The sequence below is a fragment of the Balaenoptera physalus genome, assembly GCF_965194825.1.
Source record: "Balaenoptera physalus genome assembly, chromosome: 6".
Lineage (NCBI taxonomy): Eukaryota > Metazoa > Chordata > Mammalia > Artiodactyla > Balaenopteridae > Balaenoptera > Balaenoptera physalus.
Window position 1 is genome coordinate 88,545,957 of NC_138885.1, and position 25,889 is coordinate 88,571,845.

The following is a 25,889-nucleotide window of genomic DNA, read 5'->3' on the forward strand; positions in this document are numbered from 1 at the left end:
AATTAGGGGACTGATTCACTTATTTTCTAGAAGCCAGGTATTATAGTTGAAGGGGATAATAAAGCCTTATTTATTGACATAACATTTAATTTTACAGTCATTCTGATATTGTAAGGAACTTTTTCTTAGACTATGCTCAGGGTTTTTGGAATAAGACGCCTAGGTAATAAATATACCTAATTTTAGAGGTAGAGCTCTTTGTTGATGCATTTTTATATCCTTTCTTTTATAGTGTCCTGCTATAGACTATACTAGACACACACTTGATGGTGCTGCATGTCTTCTGAATAGCAATAAATATTTTCCCAGCAGGTAAACAAAACTTTTAAACATGGTGCTAAACTTTTTGAATTTAATTTTAAAGATTGCTGTTTTTAAAACTAAAACTAGTTTGCTTGTTAATACATTGTATTCTTTAAACCGTTTTTTTTTTAACCTATTATATATTTGGCTTGTTCAGAATTATTCAAGTTTTGAAATTAAGATTGTGGTTAAACTAAAGGCATCAGGACTCAGCTCCTGAATCTCACAGGCCTGTTCAGTTCCTGCTGCTGTGCATCATTTTCCAGGGCTCTCCCTTCATGCTTTAGAGTTGGGATATTTACACGCTTGCTTACTTGAATCTCTGTGGTAGAGAGAGGCATCCTCTTAGCATGCCTGAAGAGCAGACTTTCCTAAGTTGGACTGCTTATATTTTTTTTTCTAAGTATGTTCTATGTATTTCCAGAGTATTTTTTTAATTGTATAGTTGATTTACAATGTTGTATTAATTACTGCTGTACAGCAAAGTGACTCAGTTATACATATATATACATTCTTTTTCATATTCTTTTCCATTATGGTTTATCACAGGATATTGAATATAGTTCACTGTGCTATACAGTAGGACCTTGTTGTTTATGCATTCTGTATATACCAGTTTGCATCTGCTAATCCCAAACTCCCAATCCATCCCTCTCCTACTCTCCTACCCCCTTGGCAACCGCCAGTCTCTTCTCTGTTGGGACTGCTTATTTTTGAAGGAGTCCTTATCCTTGCCTTCAGATTTTTAAGATCTGAGAGGAAGCCTGTGCATACTGTAATATATTATTGGTGAGGTTTGTGACTGGCCTTTTATTCTATTAAGATATTTGTTACCAGGTGGATAGATTTGGAGACTTTTCCCCAATATCACTAACTTCAAAGGGCTCATATAAAATAGGTAAAAAATAATGGTTTTTGCCTTGGTATCCTATGTACATTTTTTTAAAAATCAGAAATATGTAGGCAGTTTTTATTTCTCACACACACACGAAAAAGAATTGAGTTCTGTAGAATAAAACAATAGTTCTTTCAGTAGTTTTAGTTAGCTTTAGTGGACAGAGTGTTAATGTCATAAACATACATTGTAGTAAGTTTTGTTTTGTCAGGATTTGTTTTAATTGCATTAAACTTTAGCAAAGTTTCAGAACTATAGTACTGAATTTCTTGGGCAGTGTGGTTAGGTAGAAAGAGCACTGCCCCGGGAGTGAAGAACAGGGGTGTTAGTCCTGCCCTTGCCACTTACTAGTGCTGTGACCTGGACTGGTCACTTACTTTCTCTGGTGTCAGTTTCTGTACTTGTGAATTGAGAAGATTGGACTATATTGTTCCTAAGATCTGTCCAGCTCTATAAATCTATGATTTCTCTTCTATTTCTAGGGTTAGCATAAAGGAATCATCTGTAGCAAAACTAGGATCAGTATGCCGTAGGATTTACAGAATATTTTCACATGCTTATTTTCATCACCGGCAGATATTTGATGAATATGAAGTAAGTATATTTCACTAATTGTCCTGATACGTTCTTATCAGAATGACAATAATAAATGTTGATATTATGTCTCATTTATTTGGTTTTGAGTAGTAAATTGAAATGACATATTTTTTTTCCCTCTCTACAGAATGAAACATTTTTGTGTCATCGGTTTACTAAATTTGTGATGAAATATAATTTGATGTCCAAGGATAACCTGATTGTACCAATTTTAGAAGAAGAAGTTCAGAATTCAGTTTCTGGGGAAAGTGAAGCATGAAGGGAATCATATAGAAAAAAATGTACTGATCACATAATTAACATTAATTATGTACTGTATATATATCATTTTAGACACATCAATCGTGTATCCATATTATAGCTTCTTTGTTTAGTATAGGTTTTTGTATGCTGAGTGTTGCCGTTTAAAATGGGAAATACTTTTTAAGTTATTCATGAGCTGTATATTCACTGGTGTGGCACTCATGGTTTTTAAATAAGATTAGTATTATCTGTTTATAATGCCCGTTAATAAAAGAATTTACAGTTTGGTAAAATTGCTGCTAAACAATCATTGGATCACAATCCTCATCAAATAAACACATCTATGAAAAAGATGAGTGAGCTTGAGGTTTCACACAAGCCATTTACTAAAGAGATAGTAATGTTTTCCTTTGGTTTTATACCTGAGTATAGATATTCTAGAAAATTCTGTAGCACATAGTTCAGTCTTAACTGTTAAGTTTTCCAAAGTGAGATAAAAGTGTTTTTAAATTCTGTTTATACTTTTTTTTTTTTTTCACTGTAACAGCTCCTTTACTTTGCAGTGAAAATTGATTTGTTTAAATTCTGTTTATACTTTTTGATATACATATACGATTATGTGTATGTCCAAATATAAATGCAAATGAAGCATTAGGAATACTTAAATAATCTTACTATGCTACATAAAGTATATTCTAGACCAGCATACTTGGAAAGGATTTATCTTTCTGTTCAGTGGACTGTTACATACAAGATGATAACGATAAAAGCGTGTAATTGATGTTCCCACTGGAAACCTGCCCTGTCCTTCCCTTCTCTTCATTTCCCTTAACTCTCTCCCCAAAGTACATTAGCTGAGAAGCTTTTCACCAGACTGTGATTTAGTGGTGGCTTATACCTATTTATATTTGTATTAATTGCCTACAGATTATACCTCATATTAGCAATTACACTACAGGAAAAAATGTACTGGCATAGGCTCGTGCTTATCTTTGCTTTGTGAAATTGTTCTAACTACTTGGAGAACAGTCTTTAAAATAGTTTGACTCTTACTATTAGTAATATTAATCTTTTCTTCTAACCATCTAGGCAGCACTTAAATAGAGTTGAAAAATATTGTAGTATTTATTTTACACCCCTTCCCCACAAAGTTTATGTTTGAATTATATGCACATGTAAGATTTTTTGCAATAATTCACAGGTTCCAAAGGTATTGCTGAATGCTCATACGTTTTTTGGACTTTGTTATAATTCAGCGTCTTAAGAAGGATTCGACTGTAGATTTTACAATCTTACCTACTGAATGCAATTTTTTACAAAAGCACTGGAGGTCTTAATTGCTAAACTGGTTGTAACAGGCACTAAGGGTAAAAAAAAATTGTACATGTAGTGAAGAAAATATTTAAATCCATCTTTTGAACAGAATTAACAAACGAACTTCTTTCATTTGAATGGGTTATGTTCAAATGAAGATTAAAATGTAGTCATCTTGATTATTTTTTCAAATTGGAGGAAATAATTTATACCATATTATGAGACAAGAATGTACAGCAAAAATGTGGAAAACAGTAGCATCCTGAGAGTTTGTATATATATATTTATGCTTTCCAATCCTGCCAGTATATTTGGCTTTGAACAATGCTATCCCAGCAGCCAGTCATTACCCCAACCCATAACTAACTTTTAAGAAGTTTTATGTTCTCAGTGAAAGGAATATTGACTTTGAAATGATGCATTTATATTAATGTTACTATGAACCAGTGGGAATAGTAATTTTTACACAAACTTGCTAAATGTTGAGAGACTAAACTACTAAGTTAATAAATTATATATAGTAATGTTGCTGTTCTCTCTAGACAAAGTCTCACAATGGATTTCTGTTGCTTGACTATTTTCTTAGTGAACATTTGAACTAAGGCAGTGGCTGGGATTGGTGATCTGGCTAGATATTTTGAAACATATTTTGAATAATACAACTCGGTGTTACTAGGGAAATGAAATATGATTTTTTTCTTACTCATTCCATCTTCCCTGTACTGTGTGTTTGGAATTGATCATAAAAAAAAAAAAATCCCCCAAAGAAAACATCAGTTTGTAGTCTTGCTTTTGTATTCATATTGATATCTCATTCATACTCTTGCACTGTAAAGTTGACTCACTTCATTAGGTAAGACCTAAATGAAACAGTTACTGTTTTTCCTTAATACTGATTACAGAATTTTGAAAATATACACGTATGTACTTAGGTGGTATTAAAAAAACTGATGAGCCTGGCAAACCACTGATTTATGAAGTAAGTGTTCTAAGAAGGGGGGAATAGAAAACTCACAGTTCTGTGCAATAAGGAAGTTAGGCTCCACTTTTTGTTTGGATTACCCAGTATAGATCCAAAAGTTAACATTTTCTTTTTATAAAATTATTTTGACTCATATAGTCGACTCATTCTTTTTCCCCCATCATATCTGGGAAAGTAGCTAATTTTTAATAATTTATGTTCCCATGGGTATTATAGTTCTTTTGTGTATGTACATTTTCTTTTCTCTGACTTGAGGTGTTAAATTTGTATTTCTAGAAACAAATTTCTCAGCTATATATATATATATATTTTTTTTTTTTTTTTTTTTTTTTTTTTTGGCTGTTCCACCCAGCCTGTGGGATCTTAGTTCCCCAACCTGGGACTGAACCCGGACCCTTGACGGTGAAAGCGCAGAGTCCCAGCCACTGGACTGTCAGGGAGTTCCCTAAATTTTTAACGAGTTGATACTTTTAATATCAGCATAAAATTTTAAATCTATGATTAATTGCATTGTTAGCAAGAACTGTATTACGGTCTCAAACACATTTACTGACTGATGTCAAATTCGTTGTAATAGAACTAATTAATTTTTCCCTGGGTACTTTGCCCTAGTTTTTCCTAAAGGCTTCCTATAATTTTATTGCACAGTTAAATGCTACATTTTGTATACTTCATTTTTTAGCTACTTCTTGAATGTACTAAAGGTTTCTTGGTATAGTTCTTCCATGCTAGGCATGAAAGATTTTCGTTTTTTGAATACAGCTAATTGTTCACTAAGCAGACACTATGGATGTATTGGTACAACATGTTTAGCAATTTATTTGAGGTTGTCAAAACATCCAAATATTTTTTCTGAAAAAATATGCATTATTAGTGTAGGGTACATTATAAAACCAGATAACTACCAAGTGAATTCACTAGAGGGTTAGATTACTCATCTAAAAGATTTAATTAGGAGCCTCACTCTTAACATTTGGGGATGCATGGATATTTTCTCTGGGCTAAGAATCTAATTATAGTACTTCATTTATTTGATTTTTTTCTGCTATTTACATTTCTTTTTATAGTACACAACACTTTATATCAAGTGTGAGAACCTATTGTAATTAAGCAAAGAGAATACTGAGTTTTCATAATAACCCAAATTTCCAAAAGAGAAATACAACTGACATCCTGAACTTATATCCATGAAGATAATATGTCAAATGTTATGTCAGATATTGAGTCCATGATTAATTACAGCATCACCATTCAAAAATTAGTAAAATATTTATTCATTTTAAATGAAATCAGCATTTTATCCTGATCTGGATTTCTGCTATAAACCTTGGTAAAAGCAGTTTATAATTCCATAAATAGTGTACTTACCACTTTATTTTGAGTGGACCTCATGAAAGCCATCTGTATCTTGTATAACAATCGTAAATCTTCACTTAAAAATTGTAGTTTGTCACAGATAATAGGATTTTCTCTGCCTTTTTTTGTGACAATGTCAAAGAAACAGTCTCATTTAATATGATATTTTATGTAAAAGAATTTTCTACATCTTTGTAAGCATTTGCTGATTTTAATATTTTTGGTTTTCCTTATTAGTGTCTAGAAGAAAATGTTAGTTTCTGTAAAAACAACAACAACAAAAATGCTTTATACCTTGTTCTAAAAGGGGTTAAATGAAGTAGGAATGATAGGATTTTGTGCTCCTATTTCCCCTACCTCCCTCAGAGATAGATTGAGGGGAGTCCAAGGAACCAGGCAAGCCCAGAGAAGAGGAAACATTGGGTACGGTCATTATTGCACTAGCAATGAGATAGCCCCTTCACCCAATTCCAGAAATTCAATAGAATCTTTTCTGAGGGTAAATCCTTATTTAACTCCCCTAAAAAATGTCATCGTGTTTTGAAACCTGGTGTATATTTATAGAGAGAAATTGTTCTTGCCTTGATTTGGATTAATATTTAAATCACTTAAAAAATATTTGGTGCTTTTATATTTTTAAACATTTTACAGGGACTTCCCTGCTGGTCCAGCGGTTAAGACTCTGTGCTCCCAATGTAGGGGGCCTGGGTTCGATCCCTGGTCAGGAAACTAGATAACCACATGCTGCAACTAAGACCCGGTGCAGCCAAATAAATAAATATTTTTTAAAAAAAGAAAAAACACTTTACCAAAAAAATGCAGATCTTGGATTCTGATTGTTGAGAACCATATTAGTGATGATATTAGTTTTCAGTGTCTGCTGTAGTAAATTACCACAGACTTAGTGTCTTCAAGCAATACAACTTTATTCTCTTACAGTTCTTGACGTCAGAAGCTCAAAATAAGTTTTACTGGGCTAAAATTAAGTTCCCGTCTCTTTCTGGAGGCTCCAGGGGAAATTTGTTCCTTGCCTCTTTCAGTTGCTGGTGGCTGCTGGTATTATTTGGCTTGTGGCCCCATCATTCCAGTCTCTACTTCCATCATCTCATTGCCTTCTCTTCTGTAGTGATAGCTCTCTCCACATCTCTAAGGATGCTTGTGATTGCATCATTATGCCCACCTGGATAATCCAGGCTAATTTCCCCATCTCAAGATCATTTATCAGGGGCTTCCCTCGTGGACCAGTGATTAAGACTCCATGCTCCCAAAGCAGGGGTCCCGGGTTCTATCCCTGGTCAGGGAACTAGATTCCACATGCTGCAACTAAGACCTAGTGCAGCCAAATAAATAAATATTTAAAAAAATATATAAGATCATTAATCATATTTGCAAAAGTCCCTTTTGCCATATAAAGTAGCATATTTGTCTTAGGGGGCCTTTATTCAGCCTACCACAGCAGTCCTCTTGAATTCATATTGTTAATGTCAAAAAGTTCTGCATGCTATGGACTTAATTTTCACTCTGATGGTGGTTCTTTTTATTTCCTGCATGTTATCTACTTCTTTATGCCTCCCAGTCACACATGCTTGATTTAAGTCTCTGATTGAAAAAGTTGAACTTGAAATCATTTTCTGTAGCTTACCATTTACTACATCCTTGTATTGATCCATTGATAGCTAAATTTTTGGCATGACCTTTTAGTTGACTCATAGAACTGATCATTCTGTGGTTCAGAAACCTTGCTTACCAGTTTGTGAAAGGCAGAGTAGGAGAGATGGAAGAGGAAACATTTTAAGGAGTATGATTTTGGATGCAAATTAGAAAATAAACTTTAGGTAGCAGCTATGTAAAGAGCACTGCTTTCTAGAAGCTAGACATGAGACTACTGGAGAAGAAAGAAAATGTGATGTTTGTGACCTTAAAAGGAGAGGAATAAGCTTTAGAAAAGTACATCTTTAACTATAGATTTTCAATTTCTTCCTAACTAAATTTGGAATATCTTACAATTTTTAGTTCTTCAATTCTACATTTTAGTGTTAACTTTGTGAAAACTCTCTCTAAAAAGTTTTAAAAATTTCACTGGATAATATACAAATGGTGTTTTATATTATAACAATGGCTTATATTAATGTCTTATATCTGGTTAGAGAAGCTGTAAGTCTTGGCAACAACATCTGTGAAAACATCAGTTTTGCTTATTCACATTAATAAGTTTTTTCTAAGCTATATTCACAACCTGTCTATTTAGTAATTAATGAAGGTTTTTGTTTAGTGCTGTATTTATGTATAGTTATTTTGATTATCTGAACATAGTTAAATGTGTTAATACAAAAGGATTTAAAATAACTTGGTGATGATTTGCGGGCATTAGGAGGAGAGGGGTTTTTCAAGCATTGCTTGGGGCAGGGGAAATGTTATGGTGCATGGCAAAATGAGCTTAGTTGTTGGTGAGAGGATTATGGCTGGAATGAGTGGGGTTTGCTATTTCTGAATAAGATGCCAACTTTCAGGGCAAGGGTAGAGACTAAGTCCTCGTTATTTTAATTAAATACCAGTTCCCAGATATAGAGCAATCACTATGGGAAGAATCCATCAGTACAGAGTGGAAAGCTCAGATTTAGCAGGATAATACCAATTAGAATGTGACCATATTGATTGGTGTCACATTTCTGGGGTGTTAGGAGAGGCCACAGTCTGTGAAGTGAGGTGTTAAGTGTCAGAAGGAGAGGCCTCTCAAATGTGTCTTTCTGGCTGTCAAAGCCCTCCAAACCCAAGGTATCATTTCCTCTGTACTCTTCAGACTCCACTCATGTGTAAGATTCAAGGGCTCATATACTCACTGAGAATTAAAAATCATTACTCGCGTAGAATCAGAATGGAGTGCGAAAAGGGGCCAAGATGGTGACCTAGAAAGGCAGTGATGATGGTGAAAGGGAGGCCAGGTGGAGAGCGACAGATAGGGTAGATTTCTCCTGATGCAGATGTTCTTTCAACCTACAGAAGAAGAATTTTTCATCTTTGAGTTCCCTATTTCCTACTCTCTCCCAATGCCTGTGACACCCTAGATCTACTGATAAGAGCCCATCTGTACCCCCAATCTCACTCAGGTCCTGGCACACCATTTGCTGCTCTGCAAGGTTTGAGATACTTTGCCCCGAGCTTCCCAAGACCTTAAAACCAGACAATTTTCAGACCTTTGTAGGCAGTAGAGTCCACCCCACATAAGACCAGACCAAATGTATTAAAATGTATCCCCATTTCACATTAAATATTATTTGTATATTAAAAAATATAAATTTGAACAGCTTTTTGTAATTGATTTTAAGAATTTGTCTCACCATTGGTCACTTAGTTTGCAATTGGCTGTGGTTTCTCATCCATCATCACATATGTCTTGGAAGTGAGAAAAGTTAATCTACAAGTTACGTTCAAAGTTAACGACATTTTTATGAATATGAAAGGAAATAATGTTTTTATATATATTACGTTTTACAGCTATTTAAATATTTCAGTTTGGCAGTTTTCATATTTTGGAGCCAATGTATTTTTTAACAGGTCTCAAACATTTTGGGGCACCCCTGAGAAGTTCATAGGTCCTCAAGTTTAAAATGATCTGCTTATGGGACTTCCCTGGTGGTCCAGTGGGTAGGACTGCGCTCCCAATGTGGGGGACCCGGTTCGGTCCCTGGTCAGGGAACTAGGTCCTACATGCATGCCGCAACTAAGAAGTGCGCATGCCACGGTGAAGATTCTGCGTGCCGAAACTAAGACCCGGAGCAGCCTAAATAAATAAGTATTTTTTTAAAATTCACTAAAATGATCTGTTTATTATTTTATAACACAAACACAATCTATTACTAGAATATTATTATTTATCAAATATCATTTGCTCAGGGAAGCCTTCCTTGACCTTGACTATATTAGGTTCATCTGTTATATGCCCTCCTAGCAAACTTTGCTTCCTATGAGTATTTCCATCAACTATAATTACATGATTATTTCTATTACTGTTCACGCACTATCTTTCTCCTCCGTTAGCCTGTTGATTCCATAAGTGCAAGACTGACCAAGAGTTAAGAAATATTTGTTAAAGGAACGAATGGGTGAGAGAGTGAACCTGCGTCCTCTCACAAGGAATCTGTTTCAGGGGGAGGGTTTCATCACTGACAAGAGACTGAACGCTGAAAACTAAAAAGCATTCTTAAAATAGATCCTCCCTCCTCCACCTTTTATTTGGGGTGTCTGCCTTTAACATCATCTGTGCCTGTAGAGATAGCAGCATGGTCTTCTGCAGACGTAATTTGTTCTTGGCTGCTTAGCATCCGGTCTTGGGTCTCTGGTTCTTCTGGAGACCCTGTGAACTACCTAATATACTTGGCAAAGTACTGGTGAATCTTTTTATCTACCACATAGAAATACATTTAAATCTTTAGCTGTTATATTCATATTTAAAAGATGCCCTGTATTTATTCTGGAGTTTCCCCAAGCATAAGATTGTTCACCTCACTAAAAAGAACTTTTTTGCAAACTTAAAACTGGACCTTTTGAAAAAAAATAATGGTTTCAATTTCTCGAGCACCTAACCAGGTGTCAGGAACTGTGGTACATTTCCCACATAATTGCACTAAATCCTCATACGATTAAATTTGTTTGTTACTATCCCCATTTTACACATAAGTAAACTGAGCTTCAAAGTAGCTGTTCAGTGTCCACAGGAACAAGTAGCAGGGCCGGGGTCTGCGCTCAGTCCTGGCTCCAAAGCTCAGGCTTCTCTGTTTTGATCTGCTATTTCATATGTTTCTGAACATTGCCTGCTACCTATCCTCGGGAGACTTCTTTAATTCTTATGTTGAGTAGGACTGTGTTAGGCAGCATGTGTTGGAATGGACTGGCTTAAACAAATAAGGTTTTGCTTTTCTTTGTAACAAGGCCAGAGGTCAGCAGTCCTGGGCTTGTGCAGTGGCTCCAGGGTCCTTCATTGGTGTCCCAGGCTCCTCCTGACTTTCCATCCCACCATCCCTGGGGTATGGCCACCTTCCTCAAGGCTATTTCTTGGTTATAAGAAGGCTGCTCCCCTCCGGGCTGCACACACTGGCCCACATTAGGTATTAGCAACCTTTTGAAAACTGCTAACCCAATTTAAAAAAAAAAAAAAGACATTTTCTTTTTTTGTTGTTTTACAATTTTTTATTAGTGAGTTTAAACCAGGGCATGTTTATTGGTTGTTTATGTTTCTTTTTAAAATAAACTACTTGGGAATTCCCTGGCGGTCCATTGGTTAGGACTCTGCGCTCTCACTGCTGAGGGCCTGGGTTCAATCCCTGGTTGGGGCACTAAGATCCTGTAAGCTGTGTGGGGTGGCCAAAAAAAAAAAAAAAAAAAAAAAGACTTTTAAATAAACTACCTATTTGTGTCATTTGCAGTTTTTTCTACTAGGTTGTACATCTGTTTTTTATTAACATCCTTTGTATACTTAGAATATTAGCCCTTTGTTATTTGATCATTTCTTGATTCCAATTTTTTGTTTACCTTTTGATGATGTTAATGGAGTGTTTTTCTGTGTGCAGGTTTTAAATGTGCAGTCTTAGTATTTACACAGTCTTTTCCTTTATGGCTTCTGGGTTTTGAATTATGCTCTAAATATTTGCTCATATATTATTACAGTATTTTTATAGTTTTGTTTTTTATATTTAATTTTTAATTCATCTGGAAGATATTTTGGAATAAGGTCTGAATCCCATTCATTTTAACTCAAGTCCGTGGCAGTAGCTCTTTACATGAAGAGGTGGGGAAAAAGGGAGAAACATACATAAAATGTCAGTCTGCAGCTATACCATAAAGCTGGAAGTTTTAAAAAATGGAATCTTAACTAATACTTTTGGAGGGGGTTAGACAAGGAGAAAAATCTTGAGTCACATGGTTTCCCAAAAGAACAAATTCAGAAGAATGACATGTGGCTAAGGAACTAATGTTTACAGGAAAAAATATTGAACTGTTAAAACCCACTTTTTGTATGTGCTGTATAAACATTAAACTATGCCTATAGTCTGAGAAAGAATAAAGGAAATGTAAGTAAAATATCCAAATTTGGTGTGTCTCAGTTTTCTATTAATTTACTGAAATTAGAAGACATGCTATATTCTCTTGTGTTAAATAAAAAGTCATTTTACTAACCACATCTATTACAGTGATGTGAGTGGTTCTACTTTTGAAACTTTAACATGTTGAAAACGACTCTGTCCCTGAGCATTAGTACCCCCATTAAGACACAAAGGAGTTGAAATGTGTGTGTTTAACAGTTTTTCGCATACCCAACCAAAGAAATTCTTACATTAGAAAGCCTGGACTTCAGATTTCCCAGATGTCCGTGTAGGTGGTTCTTGGCTAGCCCGCCCAGAGTCAGGTCTCCTGGCGGCTCAGGCACAGCAGTGATTAACTGGGAGGACAGAGTGAACACTTGATTGAAACATGGAGGGTCAATTCAAACTTTTTTCCATGTAGGCAAATCTTCTAATTCCCCCAGCTGTTTTATTTAGTGATTACATTTTTGATGAGAAGATAAGAATAACTTGACTTCCATTTCTTATTGGTTTGCTTCACTGGCCTTTTATGCCTTAGTGTACACTTTGGAACTTCATTTTCAGCAACTGAGATAATGTTTTGCAGGGAAATGACTTAACAGGTAAAGAAAGTTAAAAAAAATGTTCCCATGTTGCCAGAACTGATTTTCCTTTGAAGCTGCTGTCTAGGTGTATAACAACTATGGATGGGGGTGAAGTCCAAACTTCTTACATGATCTCCACTAACTGTGCGGCGAGGGTGGGGAGCCTCTGACTGGCCCGTGGGGATGAAATCCCCAGTTCCCTACTGTCTTTCTCTGACACCACCCTGGCCGCGGTGTTGGGCCCCTTTGGTATATATAGCCTTGTGAGGGTGGAAATCTAGGCTTTCCACTCGGTCTGTGCTGGTGTAGGTCCAGGTGAGGTCACAGGTTTTTCTGTGGTGGTGTTTGGCTGGAGTAGAACAGTGATTGTCTAAATATGTGCCGTCTTGCTAGGCTTTTGTTAGGGTTTTCTTGGTCTGCAACATTGGCATTTCCTGATTGCTGGTTTCTTCAGCTTCCAAGTCTGAGATACATGAGGCAAAAATAAAACCAAGAAACTCACCACTGGTCATCTTATGTTTATGTATAATCATTTGTCAGAACTGGCTCTATAAACTTGGGGCTATTGCACAAGTAAAACTCGCTCTCAAGGTATGATAAATGGCTCCAATTAATATTATTTAAATGGATGTGGTTTTGATGGTTGGCATTTAGCTGGTTTTCCTACATACCCACCAGTGTATTTTGAATTAAAACGCTTAGTTATAGACTCTCCCCATTGCTAGCACCACTCCATTTCAGTGCTCACTTGAAATTTAGTCTTTCCCTACAGGCAGCTGCTGGGGCCCTGAGGAGTGGAGAGAAGAAAATCCTTTTTAGTCTTAATGCTGAAAGAGCCATAGTCCTTCCAGCCTAGAGGGAATGGTAGCAAGGAGTCAAGGTAGTGAGGAAAGCCTGGGAAAAAGAGACAGTTCCTTAGCTGTTCCAGAATGAAAGAAATGAAAATGCAACTGGTACATTTATAGTCAAATATACAAACACCTGCTCCTGATAAAACAAATGATTTGGAGATGATAGTTGTGATTTGGACTTACCATAGCCCTGCCTCCTGCTTCTATAGGTGTCTGAAGGCTCCTGAAAGCCCTCAGGTCTCTTAAAAAGAGTGATGTTTCTGTTGTCTTTAAGTGACATTGATAGAGCTGCTCCTCAGCTCAGTGGCAATTTCTCTGGTAATTAGGTGCTAAATGCTGTCCATGGAGATAACAGGTGACATTCAACCCAAATGGGATGGAACTAACAGGTGGTTATGGAAACCTAAGACAGAAGTGCCATAGATGCTGTACCAAGGGGAACGGCAGAACCTCACACCCACATCTATGATCTGCATATTTTTTCATCATCATAATTTATAGGTATTAAAAATTCACATGCCAGAGCCCCTAAGGAATTACACAGCGTTATGAAAAGAACTGAATGTACAACTGGCAAATAATGATAAGGTTACTCACATTTAACTTCTTAGGCATATAGAGTCCAAGTTTTGGTACTTTTTGTTTTTTCAAAAGAGACTCAGAGTTACTTATATATAACATATATATATATAAAATGCTCTAGAACCATTTGGTCATTATTCACTATCTTACAAATTTGCCACATAACTTAAGGGTAACTGTTGGAGTAACTGTTTATAAGATAGGTTTTAAGGGTATGACAGCTAAGTTTATTCTAATAAAAAGATTTTTTTAACAAGAAGAAATAACAGATTAGAAACAAACTGTGAAAAGAAAGTATTCTTATACAAATTTTAAAAAATTAAAAGGGATTTCTGAGTTTTCCTTTAGTCGATACAAATTTTTCTCTGTTTTTAATACTTCAAATCCCTTCTTTACACTAACAGAATATACCAGAATCTCTGCCTGTTGTAGACCCTGGCATTGGGAAAAACTGTCTGATCTTTCTGAGTTCATTACCTGTGTTTCGTAACTCATGGCATTTTGTGGCCTCCAGAAGTAGTATTTATTTCTACCAAAAATTCACCAACTCTTGAATATGGAACTCAGGTTCATCTAAAAATCAAAACAAAAAAACACTTCTGAAAATACTGTTGACAGCTATTTCCACAGAATAATACTGAGCAGAATATTCTTCAGTTCCTTTATACCTATAAAGGTAATGCTTCTGCACGGTAGAAGTAGAATAATTCCATGTCAATCTTACCAACAATTCATGGAGATCAACCTAGTTTAGTTACACCATAAATTTTTTCTTGAAGTATGGTTGATTTCCATGGCAACTGTTTATTTATTTATTTATTTGGCCACACTGTGCGGCATGCGGGATCTTAGTTCTCCAGCCGGGGATGGAACCTGTGCCCCCTGCATTGGGAGTGCAGAGTCCTAACCACCGGACCACCAGGGAAGTCCCTAGTTACACTATATATTTGATAACATGTAATACATACCTGTCATATGTGTAAAACATTATGAGCATTTGTGTTCAATAAAACAATAGCCCAATTACGAATGACATTTTATTATTCAAATGACTTTATAATGTCAACACCAATGCTAATAAAAATATATAATAGGCTGAACTCATCAATGGCACAGTTGTAATTCATTTGAAGTAACCCACATTTCAAAGTAAGCCTTTCGTAGATAAATGAAAATCCTCTATTTTGTAAAATTTTAATCTTTACCTGTTAAAGGCTGGGCAAGGCAAAGGCATCCCTCGTAGCAGAGCAAGAAAAGCAGAGATGGAACAGTTAAGTCACTGTACACATTGCATGTGCTATGAGCACCTTTTTACTCCTGCAGGACTGAAAATTCTGGGTTTCCACATTCTTCATGCTTTAGCAATCAAAATAAAAGCATAATTCATATCTAGACCGATAAAAGACATCAGTTTCCATTTAAAGTTGATGTTTCCCTTTTCAGACTATTTACAATTTAAAAGAAAGAAAATTAATTCTGTCTACTAAGGTTTTTAAATATTGAGATTGTGGGTTCTTCTTATATTGAATTTTAAGGGATGCTGCTTCGCTGTGTTTCTAAGCTATTAGACACAAGAAAGTTTAAGCTCAATGAATCAGTACGAGGTTGGTAACATGGTGACCCTTTAAAACCAAAGACATACAAAACGGATTTTTTTTCAAAGAATATTTTAACAAATAAGGGTTTGCTTTGTACATACATACCATAGTTAAAGACAAAATTTAGATTAATTGTTATATTCAGGAAATAGGTACTTTATTAATTAGCCCTTTGTGTGTGTGTGTGTGTGTGTGTGTGTGTGTGTGTGTGTGTGAAAGAGAGAGAGAGAGGGAGAATTTTCAGCTTAAGTAAGGCTCTAACTTCCTGACAATTTTCTAATTAAGTGAAAATACTGGTTGAGATATTTAGTTGTCTTACCAGGAATTGTAAGAAAAGTATACCTTACGCATTCATGAGACACTGAAGTACATTATCGGTTAATAACCTCATAAGACATCTGTTTAAACAGATGTTTTAGTTGAGAAAACGGTAATGTTGGTTATTCTTCCTTGCCTGGAAGGTTGAGCCAAAGTTTACGTAGATTAGAGGAAAGCCTGAGTCTGGAAAAATTCAAAGTATTACATAAATGCAGATAAAGCAATACAATAAAGTAACTTGGCAATTATTTTAATAATTATTTACAAGGCCTCTGTTCCTTTCCTTCTTTGCTCACATACAAGTGACCTGAGTTACTCCATCTTCCTGGTCAAACTGTCCATCATCTGTTTCCCGCAGGACGCTGTCACCGCTGCTGAGCCCGGAGAAGCTGCTGTGCCGGGCCGGCCTCTTCCCCTTCACCCCGCAATCTCTAGCAGGGCCGAGGGGGCGCGCCTCGGGCGGGCTCCTGCCCTCTGCAGGCTGCGACAGGGCCGTGTCCAGTCCGGTGCTCCTGCTCGTGACCTTGCTCCTGTCTTCACCTTTCACGTGCCGGCTGCCTTTCCTCTGAAACACAAGAGATTGGCGACCAGGAGTTAAAAGGATGGGTGCCGTCTTGTCCCTCTGGTCTAGTTCCCTGCCCGCTTCTCTTCCAAAGCCTGCGCCTCTTCCAGGACCAGCGCAGGGCCACCCTTCCCGTTCCCTGCTCCCCGCCCTCCAAGCGACGGTGCGCTCCCCTCTCTGTTCACACCACTTGGTGGCTTCCCGGCCCATCGTTCTCCTCGTCGGCGTGCTGGCTGTGTGCCCCTGTCTGGGTCCTCAATGACACCTCTGAGGGGAGGGACCTGCTGAGATCTTACCTGGGGGAACAGAGCAGGGAGAGAGACGCTAAAACCTCCATTTTCCTTCTAGGTGTTTGTCGCGATCTGAGCAGCAGAAAAAGTGCCTCAGAGGCTACCTGTCCCCCATTTCTATAGGAATAGGCTGCACAGGTAATGCAGACTGAGATCATATTGGAATAAGGGGCGCCTTTCTAGGTGGAGCCGACCCCTCTCCTTGTCCTGCTACAAACCGCTTCTGCCTGACGCAGTGGGATTGCTCAGCAGCGGGACCGGCTCCTTCTGCAGACCGTCAGAGAAGCTGCGGATATTTTCACTGTGAGATATTACTGAGGCCTGACCGCATCCTTGGTGCGGTTCCCCATAAAAAGACGTGGTCTCTGCCAAGGTAACTTAAGTCAAACTAAGATATCTAAGTCAACAGAAGGAGAGCTCAGGGAGAGAACCGTGGGTCTTCAGACTCCTGATGAGATTACGGGGGCTTCTTTAATACTGATAACGTGACAGATATTAGATCATGATCATATACTCAGGCACAAAAACTGAGTAAGGATAAATAAGATAAAGTTAAAAAACATTTAAAAAGCCCAGTAATTTCCCAGATTACACAGAGTTTATTTGCTTAAAGCTCATTTATATGTTAGTTGGGAACTAGGATTACATTTTCTCAAACGTGAGAACTAAAATTACTCAAAAAAAACTCTCAGAAAAATATATAGAAGTCAGATGCCTAGGCTAGTCTTACAAAAGTTCTTTAATCCCTAGGTTTGTTGAACTATAGTGTATAAAATACAAATGCATGGACTTCCCTGGCGGTCCAGTGGTTAAGACTCCGTGCTTCCACTGCAGTGGGCGTGGCTTTGATCCCGGGTCGGGGAGCTAAGATCCCGCAGGCCGTGCGGTGGGGCAAAAAATTAAAAAAAAATAAAAGTAAAAGGATTTCATACTGGCTTTCATGGCAAATATACCATGCAAACAGCTGTATTAAAGTGAATTTTGCGGGCTAGTGTGGAACGTAACCACGGCTGACGGCACTGTTTGGATAGGAGGATGCAGGCCTCAGTGTGCTGCATTGAAAGGAGTGTGTTGGCAGCTCGTCTTTTCCTTGGCTGAGTTACTGGAGTCCTTGGACAAGTTGAAAGGAACAAGTCTGCAGTGGGTCCTGCCTCACTAAAGGCCCACTCCCACAGCCCGAGTCAGACATAGCTTGATGGTAGGGACATTTTCATTTGCATTCATCAAGTGCAAGTCTCAGATCTCAAATCTTTTCCCTTTTTATTCCCATTCACCAAATATACTGAATTTAATACAAGCAGTGGAACCTGACAGATTTACTCTCAGGGTAGAGGATCTGAGAATGTCATGTTCTGCCTGGCATTGGCACGCTGGTCAGTGAGGATATAGCCTTTTGGCTGCAGGCAGGGCTGACGGGTACTGCTCCTTTCTCAAGCCTAGCTACTGGCTCCTTTCCCACAGGCACAAAGGATGCATTCACTCCTGAATGACCTCTCCTGTTGACTGAATGAAATGGGAAGGAGGGGGAGCCTGGGAGCACTTGGCAGCCTGGATCTTTCCTTTTTCACCAGCACCAGGGCCAAAGGTGAATTTTGCAATAAATTCCTTCTTGTACGTCAGCCAATAGAGGCCAGCTCTCACATACTCAATGAGAATTTTCTTAATAAAAATTGGGTATTATTCAGAATAATAAGATAGTGCAGTAATTCACTTTTAAATAAGTATTAATAAGTAAACAGCCACCAAATTTTAAATTTTAAATATTAGAACATGACAAAATACCTAACTCTATAAAAGATTTCAGGACAAACTCTTTTATTTTTTTACCAAGTGACTTTTAATAAATACATGTTCAGCAATGATGTTGCCTCCCTCACTCCACATGAAATAATAGCTTTTCCAACAAATCAAATTGCAATGTTCTTATAACTTAGAGTGTAGGAGACTGAAACCTGACCAGTCCTTGGCGATCATCTACTTTAATCCTTCATTGTACAGAGGTGAGACCCAGAAAGAAGATGGTATTTGTCCAAGGTCAGGGAGTAGCTGGCTTTGAACTGGAGCCTGAGTGTCTTACCTTATTTTTTTCACATTATCTGCTCTGCAAAAATATGAGTAGATTTGTGGTCAAAGATTTGTATGTTTCTCAAATAAAAATTTCCAATTACAAAAATAATACACGCTCAGTGTAGAAAACCAGGCAAAAATAAAGAAAATAGCAAAACCCACCCACAATCCCATCTCACAGAGATACCACTGTTTAAATTTGGCATGTTTTAGTATGTATTTGCATATGCACACATGGATGTGTACAACTAGCTCACTTTTGCACTTAATACTCACTATATTTTGAGTATTTCCCTATGTCAATAAAGAGATTTTTCATGCAACATTGCCAGACTTATTCATATAGGTTCTCACTTTCTTCTGATATTTTCACTGTAGAATGAGAGCAGATTCTACCAAGATTTGCATGCAGATCTAATGCTACCCTTTGATAAAATCGATCAACTTCTGAGAATCATCCTCATTTACTAAAAATGAATGACCCATTTCAAATACATGAGACTCAGTGACAAACCAGTTTCAGTTAGGGTGTCCTACCAATGTATCTTTCATTTCCCACTGTTGACGTCTTAAAAACAAAAGCAAAAGAACAAAGTCAGAATTATACCAGCAATCATAAGACATTACATTGTCTTGGACAGTGTTATGATGGATAGAGTGGAAGAGTAGCTAAAAAATATGGTTTATAAAGTAATAAAAACATGGAGTGGACATTCAGGATTTCTCTTCCTTGTGTGTCTCAGGGTTGAAAGAGGAATAGGAAACCGCTGTAAGATTAAGTGTGACTCCAGTACCAGTTAGAAGAGTCCAAGCTTTTGAATCATGCAGAGAAACCCCAACCCTTCTTGCTCACAGAATATGTTCCTGAGTCATCCAAGCTTGGGGCTGTCAAAATCATTCAAACCTGGGAAGGGAAAAAGGTGTCGTGGACAACCATCTTTCCAGCTAGCTTTCTTATCCACCTTCCTCTCTACTGCAGTGTGGGCATGTGACCCAATCAGATCCAATCAGAGTCCTTCCCTGGGATTGCTGTATTGACTCTAGGATAAAGAAGTTCTTTCTTTCTAAAAATTGAAGTATAGTTGATTTACAATATTATATTAGTTTCAGGGGTACAACAGTGATTCAATATTTTTATAGATTATACTCCATTTAAAGTCATTATAAAATATTGGCTATATTCCCTGTGCTGTACAATATATTCTTGTAGCTTATTTATTTTATACATAGTAGTTTGTACCTCTTAACCCCCTACCCCTATCGTGCCCCTCCCCCTCCTTTCCGCTCCCCTCTGGTAACCACTGGTTTGTTCTCTATATCTGTGAGTGTGCTTCTTTTTGTTATATTCATTTGTTCGTTTTATTTTTTAGATTCCACATATAAGTGCTAACATACAGTATTTGTCTTTCTCTGTCTGAGTTATTTCAAGAAGTTCTTTCTTTTTGATGAGGTGGCCATACACACCTCATAAGAAGCCCTCTGCACATACATATGTAGAAGCTGAAACAAACAGAACATCCTGGGGCTGTTGAATCTCTGGAATCAGTCCCTGAGGCACTGTTTTTTGTAGCTCTCTTTTTGATATTATGAGCTATGCCAGAATCCTTCCCACCTAGAAGCCAATAAATTCCCTTATGGACATAGGCTAATCTGAGCAGGGTTTCTGTCCCTTACACCCCAAGGAACACCAATAAGTCATATGGAAACAAGCGTGGGTGGCCCAGAAGAGGGCTGCTCTCCAGCCTGAACACTGCCCTATGGCTGCGGTGATCCCTCTTCCCTTCTGCCCACACCAGTAAGAAGCCCATTTGCTTTTAGTGAAAAGCATTCCCTAGATGAAGGACTTCATTAATGATAAAAGCAAAATGCTTTCATTTTTATTTATACATGATGCTCTTTGAGGTACCTGACATCTTCTATTTACACTGGCACCAAATTAGATTTCACATGGACTTCAATTGAGGATACTAACAGCTAGTGAATGAAATATGACCCTGTGACTTTCCAATAATTTCAGATTAACTTCAAATGACTGGAAAAGTAAGAACAAAGTTTGATTAAATAATTATCTTACCATGCAGTAAGGAAAGAAGTTAATGTATACGTTAAATATTTCTTAGTATTCATGTGATTTTATTTTTTTATTATTATTATTTTAATTTATGAATTTATTTATTTTTGGCTGTGTTGGGTCTTTGTTGCTGCACACAAGCCTTCTCTAGCTGCATCTAGCGGGGGCTACTCTTTGTTGCGGTGAGTGGGCCCCTCACTGCAGTGACTTCTCCTGTTTCGGAGCACGGGTTCTAGGCACACAAGCTTCAGTAGCTGTGGCACATGGGCTCAGTAGTTGTCGCTCGCGGACTCTAGAGCACAGGCTCAGCAGTTGTGGCGCACGGGCTTAGTTGCTCTGCGGCACGTGGGATCTTCCTGGACCAGGGCTCGAACCCATGTCCCCTGCATTGGCAGGCGGCCTCTTAACCACTGTGCCACCAGGGAAGTCCCCATGTGATTTTATTTATAGTTACCTTCAAAAGATCTAATTCAGAACATTTCTGTGACTGCAGCTCCTTCACTTCTTGGTTTGTATTAGAGAAATGACTCAATAGATGTGCCCAAGAAGTCTTTACCTCTTGAAATCATTCCTTTTGAGATACATTTTAAAGACAAGAAAATAATTTGAATGCAAAACTTCTCTAAAGAAGAAAAACAAATGTAAATTGGAACCATTTAAATTTAACTCTTGTCTCCCAGGGTCTATTCTCTCTATCTTTCTTTTAATAACAGAACTCTGCACCCACCTCACCACCAATGCCTTGCAATTTTTAGCTGGGCATGTAGTATTTCACTATGGTACCAGCACATGGTTGCCCCAATTACATTTCCCAGCCTTCCTTGCAGATGCTTGTGGTGACATAAAGTTCAGGCCAATGGGATGTGAGAAGAAATATGTCTGTGACTTGGGGGTCAGTGCCTTAGAAGCATGCCTGGAATTTCCTACTTCTTGCTGGCTGGACACAGCAATGAGTGAAGAAGCAGTCCTGGGTCCAGAGGCAGAAGCCAAATGTTGAGGGTGGCAGAGCTGACCAGCCATGAGGCAGAACTTTGCCCACCCTGGATTGCCTGCCCATCTTTAGATAATTATGAAAGAGACCCTTCTGTTGTATTTAAATCATTCTATATCGGTCTTTTTGGCATAGCATCTTAGTAACTAATTAGTTACCACTTAATAACTGACAGAAAAAAATTGTTGGCAACTAATGCTTTTTAGCTTAATTTTTCCCAACTTTCCAATTATGAAAAATTTCAAATATACAGAAAGTTTAAAGGATACTACAATGAACCTACTACCTAGTTCAACACTTGTTAATATTTTGCCATATTTGCTTTATATATATATATAAATATGAACATATATATATATATGTTCATGTCTGTTTTTTTGAACGTCAAAAAGCATCAATGCACTACATTCCTAAATATTAGCTGAAGGTAATTTTTAGCTGGAGAAAATGGAGGGTCATTAGGAGTTTCTGGATTTTTTCTTCAGTTTCTCCATAGAGTTAGTGTTTAATCATCTAGTCTTGAAAGAAAAACATTCCTATGAAAACAAAAGCAACATTCCATGTGACCAGGTGCTGTGCCCAGCCCCCTACATGTTTTCTAACTGATTCCTCCTCCCAACCCTGTGGTAGGTACTAACACTGTCCATTTTACAGATGAGGACACGGAGGTTTGGAGAGCCTGGCAGAAGCTGTTTGTACACACACACACACACACCCATCCCTGGGAATCCCTTTCATGGTTTGTTGTCTACCCCTAAGAACACCACTGGATGGAAACCCTACTCTGTCTGAGTCAGTGGAAACTAAATACTTTTAAATGACCTGTTGTTTCTTATAAATAATTATCAAAGGGAAATGGGCTGAAGAATTTAACTGAAATAAAGATTTTTAGGTAATAGAAAAATCCGATGAGTTTTTTATTTGAGTCTTCAAAGAAACAGAAAAGTTAAGAAAGAAGATCTTGGAAGAAAAATTGAGAACATTTAATAGATGGAGGTAAAATCCTGGTCAGAGTCTCTTACCCTGCTTAGCATAGCTTTCACTTCCTTGAGTCTATCTAGAGCCCTCCCCCCAAAATAAAGAAAAAAAAATTTAAATAGATAAAAGGAAGAGCAAGATAAAAAGAACCTTGCTTTATTTATACTACAGAGCCTCATGTAGAGGAAAGGGAGGTTAACAATCTCATTATACCTCATAAAAATTCCATTATCCAAGGAGAGTTTTTACTGAAGGACAAAGGTATAAAAAATATAGCCTATGTGATTTATAAAGCCTACAATCTTTCATAACATTTTTATTTTATTTTTAAATTAAAAAAATTAAAATTATAAAGCATACAATCTTTTAAATTTAAATTTAAAAGTAAATATGTAAAAGTGTAAAGTTCTATGAATTTTAATACATGTGTATAAATTTGTGTACAAATCACAGTCAGGACACAGAACAGTTCTATTATCCCCCTCAAAACCCCCCATGCTATTCCTTTATCACACCCTTCCCCAAACCCCAAATCCCCGGCAACCCATGAGCTGTTATCCACAGTACAGTTCTGTCTTTTTGAGGATGTCATATAAATAGAATAGCACAGGGACTTCCCTAGTGGTGCAGTGGTTGAGAGTCTGCCTGCCAATGCAGGGGACATGGATTAGATCCCTAGTTTGGGAAGATCCCACATGCCTCAGAGCAACTAAGCCCATGTGCCACAACTACTGAGCCTACTCTCTAGAGCCCGCGAGCCACAACTACTGAGCCCACACACCGCAACTACTGAAGTCCGTGCGCTCTAGGGCCCAAGTGCTGCAACTACTGAACCCGCGTGCTCCAACTACTGAAGCCCAAGCTCCTAGAGCCCATGCTGTGCAACAAGAGAAACCACCGCAATGAGAAGCCCAAGCACCACAATGAAGAGTAGCCCCTGCTCGCCGCAACTAGAGAAAGCCCGCATGCAGCAACAAAGACCCAACACAGCCAAAAATAAATAAATAAATTTTAAAAATAAAAAAAAAATAGAATAGTACAGTCTATAACCTTTTGAGACTGGCTGTTTTTTTTTTTTTTTTGGCTGTGCCGTGCAGCTTGCAGGATTTTAGCTCCCCGACCAGGGATTGAGCCCAGGCCCCGGCAGTGAAAGTGCCAAGACCTAACCACTGGACGACCAGGGAACTCCCTGAGACTGGCTTCTTTTAATCAGCATGCTTTTTGAGATTAATCCACACCATTGTGCATATCAAGAGTGCATTTGTTTTTATTTCTGAGTAGTATTTCATTGTATGGAAGTACCACAGCCGTTTATCCATACACCTGCTGAAGACATTTGGATTTTTTCCAGTTTTTGGAGATTATGAATAGAGCATATAAACATTTATGTGTAGCTTTTTGTGTGAACAAACGTTTTTATTTCTCTAGGGTAAAAGCCCAAGAGTGGGATTGCTAGGTCATATGTAAGTGTATGTTTAACCCCATAAGAAGCTGCCAAACTGTTTTCCAGAGTGGGTGTACCATTTTGCATTCCCACCAGCAGCGTTTGATAGTTCTGATTGTTCCTCATTCTTGCTAGTTCTTAGTATTGTCAATATTTTTTAATCTTAGTCATTCTAGTAGATGTATGGTAGTGTCTCATCATGGTTTTCATTTGCATTTCCCTTAATGACTAATGATTTAAATGTCTTTTTATGTGCTTATTTCTCATCTACATATCCTAATTGGTTAGATGTCCAAGACTTTTAACTATTTTTTACCTGCGTTGTTTATTTCTTACTTTTTAAGTTTTGAGAGTTCTTGATACCTTCTGGATACAAGTCCTTTGTCATATACGTGATTTGCAAAGCTTTTTTTTTTCTCCCAGTCTGTGGCTTTTCTATTATTTTCTTTGTGTTATTCACAGAGCAAAAGTTTTAAATTTTGATAAGGTCTAATTTATCAATTTTTAAAAATGAATTATGCTTTTGGTGTCATGCCTAAGAACTCTTTGCTTAGCTCTAGTTCAGAAGATTTTCTCCTATTAATTTTTTTCTAAAATTTTTCTAATTTTCCTAAAACAAAATATCTTTCAATAGCTTAAAGAAAATTGAGGCAGTAATTGGGAGTATAAATATTTTGAATTGATATTTTCCGTATTTAAAAAAATTCTCAAGCTATCTAGAATATTGTGTAAAAACATATCTGTGGAATATAAACAAATTCCAAACGTAAAGGTCTTTATAACTTCAGAAGAAAAAATTCCAACAATATGCTTTCTTCATCATGTGATTCTCAATTCCCTCCCCTATACAGACGCATGAAATGGCTTTGCTTAACATAAAAGTACTGTTCTATGTTGAGTGCAACATTGAATACAAAAAGTCTTATATATCTTGACATTAATCTCAGTAAAAGAGAGAACTTTTTTTTCAAGGGTTAAACCCTAGATCAGTTTCTACCAGCCCATGAAATTTATCATTTTATTGAAAACTCATTAACAATCCTAGGGCAATGTTTGTAATGTCTCAAATTTCCACCAACTGGTTTTTAGAACTAAACACCTTTGGGCTTCCCTGGTTGCACAGTGGTTAGGAATCTGCCTGCCAATGCAGGGCACAAGGGTTCTATCCCTGGTCCAGGAAGATCCCACATTCCGCGGAGCAACTAAGCCGGTGCGCCACAATTACTGAGCCTGCGCTCAAGAGCCCATGAGCCACAACTACTGAAACCCGTGCGCCTAGAGCCTGTGCTCCGCAACAAGAGAAGCCACCGCAATGAGAAGCCCGCACACCGCAACAAAGAGTAGCCCTCGCTCGCCACAACCAGAGAAAAGCCGGAGCACAGCAAAGACCCAACGCAACCAAAAATAAAATAAATAAATTTATTAAAAAAAAAAAAGAACTAAACACCTTTGAAATAATTCTTCGAAAACCTTTATAAACGAAGCAATCCCCTCATCAGCACCTCCCAAACAACAACTGATTTCAAGGTACAAGCAAAGAATAGTGCCATTACAGACCTACAACTGTAGGTTGTTTTTTTAAAAAAAATAAAATGTTTTTTCAAGGCATGTTATAAATGTATAACTTTCACAAAATATATATGAGATAGCTAAATTAACTCTATGGCGATACTGATAGTCTACTACCTTCTCGAGATAAAATAACAAATTATTTCCACTAGAGAAAACTAAAAGAATTTACAAATTGGTTTTCTATTATAGCTATTACATACTTCAGCTCCAG

The 25,889-nt window shown here is 37.4% G+C and overlaps 2 protein-coding genes across 4 annotated transcripts in view; one reads left to right on the forward strand and one right to left on the reverse strand.

The window, feature by feature from the left end:
• LOC309663348 (MOB-like protein phocein) overlaps positions 1-2,331 on the forward strand; it is a 41,929-nt gene extending 39,598 nt beyond the window's left edge. For all 3 annotated transcript variants that reach the window (XM_082467318.1, XM_082467316.1, XM_082467317.1), the window contains 3 exons: positions 233-312; positions 1,681-1,792; positions 1,923-2,331. In XM_082467318.1, the coding sequence (XP_082323444.1) occupies positions 233-312; positions 1,681-1,792; positions 1,923-2,054 (324 nt within the window). In that variant the 3' untranslated portion in view covers positions 2,055-2,331. The remainder of the gene's footprint in view (positions 1-232; positions 313-1,680; positions 1,793-1,922) is intronic.
• An 8,555-nt stretch (positions 2,332-10,886) lies between these two features.
• The window catches only part of RFTN2 (raftlin family member 2), a 77,353-nt gene continuing 62,350 nt past the window's right edge, over positions 10,887-25,889 (reverse strand). Inside the window, exon 9 of the mRNA XM_082467195.1 lies at positions 10,887-16,268. Within this exon, the coding sequence (XP_082323321.1) occupies positions 15,996-16,268 (273 nt within the window). The 3' untranslated portion in view covers positions 10,887-15,995. The remainder of the gene's footprint in view (positions 16,269-25,889) is intronic.